This window comes from Myotis lucifugus, unplaced genomic scaffold (genome assembly GCF_000147115.1).
Source record: "Myotis lucifugus unplaced genomic scaffold, Myoluc2.0 scaffold_487, whole genome shotgun sequence".
Classification (NCBI taxonomy): Eukaryota; Metazoa; Chordata; class Mammalia; order Chiroptera; family Vespertilionidae; genus Myotis; species Myotis lucifugus.
The window spans coordinates 47,790-55,718 of record NW_005871535.1 but is presented as its reverse complement, the minus strand read 5'-3'; the positions used below and the strand labels follow the sequence as shown (position 1 = coordinate 55,718).

Here is a 7,929-nt window from a genome sequence, read left to right as displayed (position 1 = left end):
TCTACTTGAGTGCTTTCTTTAAAAATCTGGTCATTATCCATGGTTTGGTACTTTCCTTTACCTTCCCATATCTAATCGGACACTGTCTTGTCACATTAAGAACTCATACCCTGGAGGTATCCTGTTGGAGCTCAGATATTGTTCTATCTCTTACAAGATGCAATTTCTGCTGGGGCTGACTGTCAGACACTGAACAACAGATGATTACAGACACATGTTTTTGTGAAAGAGAGGCTAAGGGGCTAGTTGGCATAAGGAGCCAAAAAGCCCTGATTGCCTGCCTCCTTAGGCTTTTATTGTCACAACAGCTTGAACGAAAATTAACTATTAGATACTATCAGCAGGGTAAGCATCCTTGAGAAAGCATATGCACCCTTTAAACAAGGACGTTTTGAAGTCTAAGCATAAATATTGTAGCAAAACACCCGGGGCTCAGACTTGTTTGGAAAAGTCAAGGCAGGGTCTGCCACCTTTGGCAAGGTCCCCCAGAAGCCTCTGACCTTTCAGAGAATCCTCCTTACAGACTTTTCAACCAAGTCCCATGCTTCCCCACAATTTCAGAAGTTATTTAGCTTTTGTAGGCCTCAGGTACCACATCTTTAAAATGGGGTAATAATTATATTTGTTTTATTTAGAGTTGTGAGAATTAGACTAGTACAGGTAATGGAACTTAGCATGTGGCATGTGATAAAATCTTGATAATATGAACTGTTATCATTATCAATATTATTAAGCAGTTTAGCTTTGGAGTAAAACACATATAAAACAGAAAAATTCCAAACGTTATTGTTGCAATTTTGGTAAGTCTTGACTCACTAAATTAACTTACTTGTAAAATGAATAGAATTTGAATAATTCAGATATATTAAGCAATTTCATTATTTCAGGTAATATTGCAAAGCCTGGAATAGTCGTGAGAGTTAAATTGTTCTTCCCTGACATAGGAAACATGTATTAATGTTAATTATTATCTTTTTTTTTTTTTTTTTTAATATGTCTTTACTGATTTCAGGGAGAGGAAGGGACAGGGAGAGGGAGAGAGAGATAGATCAGTGATGGGAGAGAATCATTGATCAGCTGTCTCCTGCATGACCCCTGCTGGGGATTGAGCCTGAAACTTGGGCATGTACCCTGACCAGAAATCAAACTATGACCTCCTGTTTCATGGATTGACCTTCAACCACTGGACCACACCAGCTGGACTGTTAATTATTATCTTTAATAAATTGGTTTTGTTTCCTTTATTTGTTAGTTTTTATCATTAATAATATTATTTTATCTGCTATTTCCATCTAGTTAAGCTTTTGGTAATTTAAATTTCTCTTTTAAACAGTGTATTGAAAATGTTTCCCGGCAGAATTGTCCAATATGTTTGGAGGTAAGCTTACAATATTTTTTGCTTTGGAAATATCCCCTCTTGATTGTAAAATACTTGGCTGTTTATATTGTCTTCATGTAAGCAGTAACATTTATTTCTTTTCACAGGACATTCACACATCTCGTGTTGTTGCCCATGTCTTGCCATGTGGACATCTTTTACATAGGTAAAGTAATTTTTTTCTCTCAAAAGATGTTTGGAAATAGTTTTTGTTTTACTAAAATAATGTGTTGTGTTTTTTTGTTTTTTCCCCCAGAACATGTTATGAAGAAATGTTGAAAGAGTGAGTGTTTGACATTTAAAATGTTAAAATTGTAAGATGTCTGGATTTTTTGTTTTCTTCTTTTTCATTGCTATTAGTATATTGGGCATGACATATTTATCTTCAGATGGGTAACGTAAGTGACTAATGTTAAACTGGGAAAGCATCTTTGGGGGTGTAGGACTATATCTTGGTCCCCATGCAAGATGCCTTATCTCATCCTACAAATGGAGACAGTTACCTCTGATTTCCTGGATACACTCACTAGGGAGCACAGTCTCTGACAGAGGCAGTCATAGCTTTGTAAAAGCGCTAAGGCATGTTGCTCAAAATTCTGTTAAGTCATTATGTTGTCCCAGTATAATGAGCTGCAAAGAAAGCTGGTAGCAAGATTATCTAAAGCTGAGACTTTATTGTGGGGAAGGATGTGAAATTGAGATGATAATTAGGAAAGAGGTGACTGTGTAAAATGTATTTTGTTTCTGCAAATTGATGAGCAGAAGTTTTAATTTATAATAGCCAGATAGAAGGAAACTTTTTCAGAATTTTTAGGAAATAATATCTGAATAAGTTTGAAGGAATATAGTGTCTTCTTTACTTAAATATATTCAGAAAGTGAGGTTGTTTAATTAAAAAGCAGCTTAAATTGGTTTTTAAAATATATTAAGTATATTCTACAATTACTATGGTGACTAATTCCTATCCATTTTAGAGAACTGAGAAGAAAGAAGTAGGTTTAAAGAATGCCATATGATTCAAGATTTAATTGAAAACTTTCATAGTATAAAAGTTCCCAGGTTTGTAACAGATTGTCTTGAAATATAGATTAATGCCCTGTCTTGGATGGTTTATGTATCAGTTAGCATGTATCTTCTATACTTGAGTTGATATGCTTCTAGTTTAATATTTGGAAAATAACCTTTCTGTCTTTTCTAGAGGCTACAGATGTCCATTATGTATGCACTCTGCTTTAGATATGACAAGGTACTGGAGACAGCTGGATGATGAGGTAGCACAGACTCCTATGCCATCTGAATATCAGAACATGACTGTAGATGTGAGTAGAATCAGTGCTGAAAACTTTCCAAATTTTTTGTTGATGTTCCTGTTTATTTTTGTCCTTTTGATCAAATCTTTCTAAAAAATACTGCTTTGGTATAGATGCCAATAGGATGATCTAATAGGAAGAACAGACAAAACAATCTTTAAATTTTAGTTATTTTGAACTTAAAAGACCAGGAAAAAAAAGTTCTAAGAATACCTTTGTGCAATTCTTCCCAACACTAGGTGGCAGGCACAAACTTTATTCTGAACTGTTTACACATTACTTGCCAGAATCAGTAATGTACCTGAGTAGAGGTGAATTACTGGTTTGATGTTTTATTTTCAATTATTTTAAATTGATTTCAAGCAAACATGTTTGCTGATTTTTGAGGATCACTTTTGGTTTTTAATGTTTATTACCGGTTTATTCTATCTTACTTAGACTTTTAAAATTTGGTCTTATTAGCCTGTAACCTAAAATATAAGAAGTATTTCTGTGCCGTTTGCCTTATAGAGAATGATCATCTTTTCTCCATTAATTGAGGTGTGGTGCTGTCTATTCTCAGCATATAGTATATTGAATTACAGGTCAGAATTAGAATTCTAAACAGCTTTCCGGTGCTTTAATAATTTTTGGACATTTAAATTTTCTAAACATCATTAGTTTAGTTTAGGTACTTCTACACAAAAGGATCAGAACCACTTATGAAAGCCAAATAAAAATTATTTTTTGTTTTATTCACACGAGCATTTTATAATTCATGTGGGTAATTGAATTGTTAGTAAAGTCAGTGATCCTTTTGGAATACTAAACTGATAATCACATGATGCTTTACTATAGGCTGCAGTGTGCGATATTCCATGTGGACAATTTTTTAAAATAACAGCTTTAATAAGATATAATTCACATACCATACAACTCATCCATTTAAAGTATACAGTTCAGTGCTTTTTATTATATTCTTGGGGTTGTATAGACATCATCACCATCAATTTTAGGATATTTTCATCACTCCAAAAAGAAACCTGGTACCCATTAGCAGTCATTCCCAATTCACTAGCTCTAGGCAACTACTAATCTATTCTCTACATTTAGATCATAAGAGAATTATTTTCCAAATTATAATTTAGAGTAAATTTTTAAGTCTTCTTATTATGGTGTGACTTTTTTAAAACTAATGCTTTTCTCACATAGTATTGATCAATTTTCAGGGTAACACCTTTTTTATTTTCAAGGTCTTAGTACTAGAAAAGATTCATTCCTAAATGGCATCTTATTGACATTTTAGGGATGAGCCAAAAGCTTCTCTTTGTTCAATTTTAGAACTACTTTTGAACTTTAATTCATTCCTGAGGCATTGAAGACTAGGAACTTAGTAGAGTAAACATAAAGAAAAGGAAGTGGAGGGTCTGTTGTCCAGGAAGACCTGGTGCTGAAGAAGTCCCTTAAACATAAATAGTCAATCTCCAAGTTTCCCCAATTAAAACTCACCCCACTAGCACTTCCAAATACTTGTTTCCTAACTCCTTAAAATCCTCTGATTATAAGCCATCAAGGAGTTTGGGCTTTTAAGCAATAGCTTTCCCATTCTTCTTGTTTAGTGTTAGCAGTAAAGCGATTCTAATTTCTCCACTGCCAAAACAAAAAAACCTAAAGAATAAGCAAAAATGTCATGATAAGTATGTAAAAATTTGTTTTATTAAATAACAATTTTTTAAGTGTTAATGAAAATAATGAAATCATGTATGTTATTTTGAATTGTAAGTACAGATGGTCCTGGACTTGTGGTGGTTTGATTTATGGTGGTGTAAAAGCAATACACATTCAGTAGAAACTGCCCAGGCTAAGCTATGATGTACAGTAGTTGTATTTCAATTTACAGTATTAACTTATAATGGGTTTATCAGAATGTAACCCCATTCTAAGTCGAGGAGTACCTGTATAGGTGTTGATCTGATAGTGCCTATGTTACTTTTCATGCTAGTACTATTTATACCACTTGGGAGCTATTTTAAAATAGACTTCTTGGCGCAAATCCACATTTTCATTTTCTGAATTCAAAGTAGCCTCTTAGAGTTTTCAGTGAACAAAAAATAGGGCATTTCTACTTATGAAAATGTTTAGATGTTTTTACATCTTCAGTATGATTTCTGAGGAAATGTTTTGAGCAATGTCACTTTATATCTCTAAGGTTTAATATTCTTAATTTGAATTTATCTCTTCACTTTTTAGATTCTCTGCAATGATTGCAATGGAAGATCTACAGTTCAGTTCCATATATTAGGCATGAAGTGTAACATTTGTGAATCCTACAATACTGCTCAGGCTGGAGGCTGTAGAATTACACTAGATCAGCAGTGACCAGCATATACTGCACTGGAAAACTCAGCATTTTCTGATAGAACAAAGCTATCTTTAGTATCCTATTGTCATAATGTGTCAGAATCTATGCATTAGAGTTGATGTGTTTTGTATTAGTGTCACAGCATAAAGTCATATTACAAATACTTAAGGATTCAGGGTCTCTTTATAGAATTATCATATCTCTATATTTAATGAACACCACTGCACCTATGTTTTGATTGAAAATTCCTTTAGCATCAGTTGTTTGGAAGCCAATGATGTTTGCCACTAAAACTTACATCCATAGAAATATGTTATACATTCATGGAACTTTGCTTTAAATGGCATTCTGCATGCAGAATTCATTTCTAGTTTGACAGAACTGTAATTAATTCTAAGTATTATTCTTGACTTTTTAAGGGCTGTACTATAATAAGAATATGTTCTATCTTACTGTTAAAATCTAATTCCATATGCTTTAGAAATTTATAAGACAGTCCTTTGGATCTTGTAAATGTGAATTTTGACATAATAACTGCTAATAAAATTATATTGAAACAGTGTTTTATAGAAAATTTTTTCCCAAGACTATCTGTTTTTGGCTTAATTAGGGCAATATAATCTTAATACTGTAATATTTCTTAAAAGAAACATTCTTTTGTTTTGAGGTATTCTTCCATAAGAGTAGTTGGGAAAAATGTAAAAGAATAGAATTCTTCTAAGTCTTAAGAAAACCATCAACATTGACAATAATTTTGTTTTAGTTATCCAAAATAATTTCTTCAAAGAATAATTCATTCAGTAGGTATTTAGTGAGCAGCTACTTTGTGCTGGGTATGGGTCTAGATCAGTGGTTCTCAACCTTCTGGCCCTTTAAATACAGTTACTCATGTTGTGACCCAACCATAAAATTATTTTCGTTGCTACTGCATAACTGTAATGTTGCTACTGTTATGAATCGTAAAGTAAATATCTGATATGCAGGATGGGTTTAGGCGACCCCTGTGAAAGGGTTGTTTGACCGCCAAAGGGGTCGCGACCCACAGGTTGAGAACGCTGGTCTAGATGCTGCAAAGACAACAAAAAACTACATAGACAAAAATCCCTGCCCTTATGGTGGTATATTCTAGTGTTCCTCATACTTGCTAGGCTTCTAACTTGTGGGGGGTTTTTTGTTTTGTTTGGTTTTTTATGCATACAGTGGTTGTCTTTGTTGTAAGTGGGTGGATTCTTCCCTAAATGCTTAAAGTAGATGGGTAGAAAGGGTACATAATATTCCTGGCAAGATCTCTGATTTTTTAATAGTTTTTTGGACTCATGTAGTAGAATTAAATATACTACTTAATTCAGGAACAATGCACAACAATACTTTAGCAGTAGTATCCCAACATTCAACTTAGTCTGTTTATAAAAAGCTTTAGTTTAGGAAGTAAAGTGTGTCCTTATCAGTCAACTCCCATTACATTTCTAACTTTGAGCTAGTTGAATCTTCTGTGAGTAAGGAAGATAGTGTTATAACTAGAGATCCTAACATTTCTGGTACATTTATTTTTTCCTTTGTTGAAATTTCTTTACCTGGATAAAGGCAGCAGTATTGATTTCCAGTTTGGGGCCTAGATCTTCTCTATTCTATCTTGCCTTCCTGTCTTACGTGTTCTATTCTTGCGATCTCTCCCTTCACCTATTTCTTTGGCCTGGACAGGGGGGCACTGCCAATCTTGATTTGGTGAAGCAATGGGATATCTTGTTCGGTGTTACTACTCGGGATACAGATAAGGAAAGACTAGTGTCCTAGTTGTAATACTTTTTGTTTCTGTTATCCTGCTAAACTAGTTAAGTTATATGATTGCTTTTAATCATAATCACTGGATCTTTGAGTAGGAGTGAGTATATAAAAGTGTTTTGAGAACCTATGCACCAGGCTTATGCATTAGTGTTAATCATTACCATAATCCTGTAGCATAGGTGTTGTCTTCATTTTATTGATGAGAAAGCTGATGTTCAGAGGTTATATGATATGCTCAAGTAAATGACAGGTACTAAATGTTGGAGCTGGGAATCAGGTCCAGGCGTGTGACCCCAAACCCACTGTACCACACTGCCTTTGACTCAAACTTCTATTTTGCCAAAGTACTCCTAATAGTTAAGTCATCTATTATGGAGGATCTCATGATTTGTTACACCTTCCAGTTTTAGATGTCTTATTTTAATTCATAATCTGATTACTTAAATCTTCAACTCAGGATCCAAATTTGTCCAAAATAAGCAGAATTAGCATGTAATTGCTTGTTTATGATACCCAGTTGTGTGCTTGAAGCAGTTTTCAAATGCCCTTGAAGTCAAGGCTTCAAAGATTTGATCATGACATGTCAATTCATTTCTCATTTACAATCATAAGTTCCTCAGCATTCAGTATGTAATAAAATGGAAAGTTAATTTTGGGGGGCTTTTCCTGATTCAAAAATATTTTTATTGTGGGAAATATGTAAGAAGAAGATAGCCCTGGCTGGATTGCTCAGTTGATTGGAGCATTGTCTCCTACACCAAAGGGTTGCAGGGTTTGATTCCTGGTCAGGGCACATACCTAGGTTGCAAGTTCAATCCCCAGTCTAGTCATGTACGGGAGGCAACCACATCAATGTCTGTCTCTCCCTCCCACCCGCCTTCCTTCTCTAAAATCAATAAAAAACATACTTGGGTGAGGATTAAAGAAAAATAAGGCAAGTTTCATCTTCCAGAGATAACTACTGTTACTATTATAACAGATAACTTCATTTTTAAAAAGCTTACAGGAATGTAGGCCTAGTTTGGTCTTAGAAATTGTCCCTGAAATAAGAAACAGCATAATTGTCCCTAATTTGTATCTCAGTGTACTTATTTTAAAAACTAGTAACTCAGTAC

General features: G+C 34.1%; 1 protein-coding gene across 1 annotated transcript in view; it reads left to right on the top strand.

The window, feature by feature from the left end:
* RCHY1 (ring finger and CHY zinc finger domain containing 1) overlaps positions 1-5,591 on the top strand; it is a 23,330-nt gene extending 17,739 nt beyond the window's left edge. The window contains 5 exon segments of the mRNA XM_006103498.3: positions 1,302-1,378; positions 1,486-1,544; positions 1,635-1,661; positions 2,577-2,697; positions 4,918-5,591. Of these exon segments, the coding sequence (XP_006103560.1) occupies positions 1,302-1,378; positions 1,486-1,544; positions 1,635-1,661; positions 2,577-2,697; positions 4,918-5,046 (413 nt within the window). The 3' untranslated portion in view covers positions 5,047-5,591.
* Positions 5,592-7,929: the final 2,338 nt, after the last annotated feature.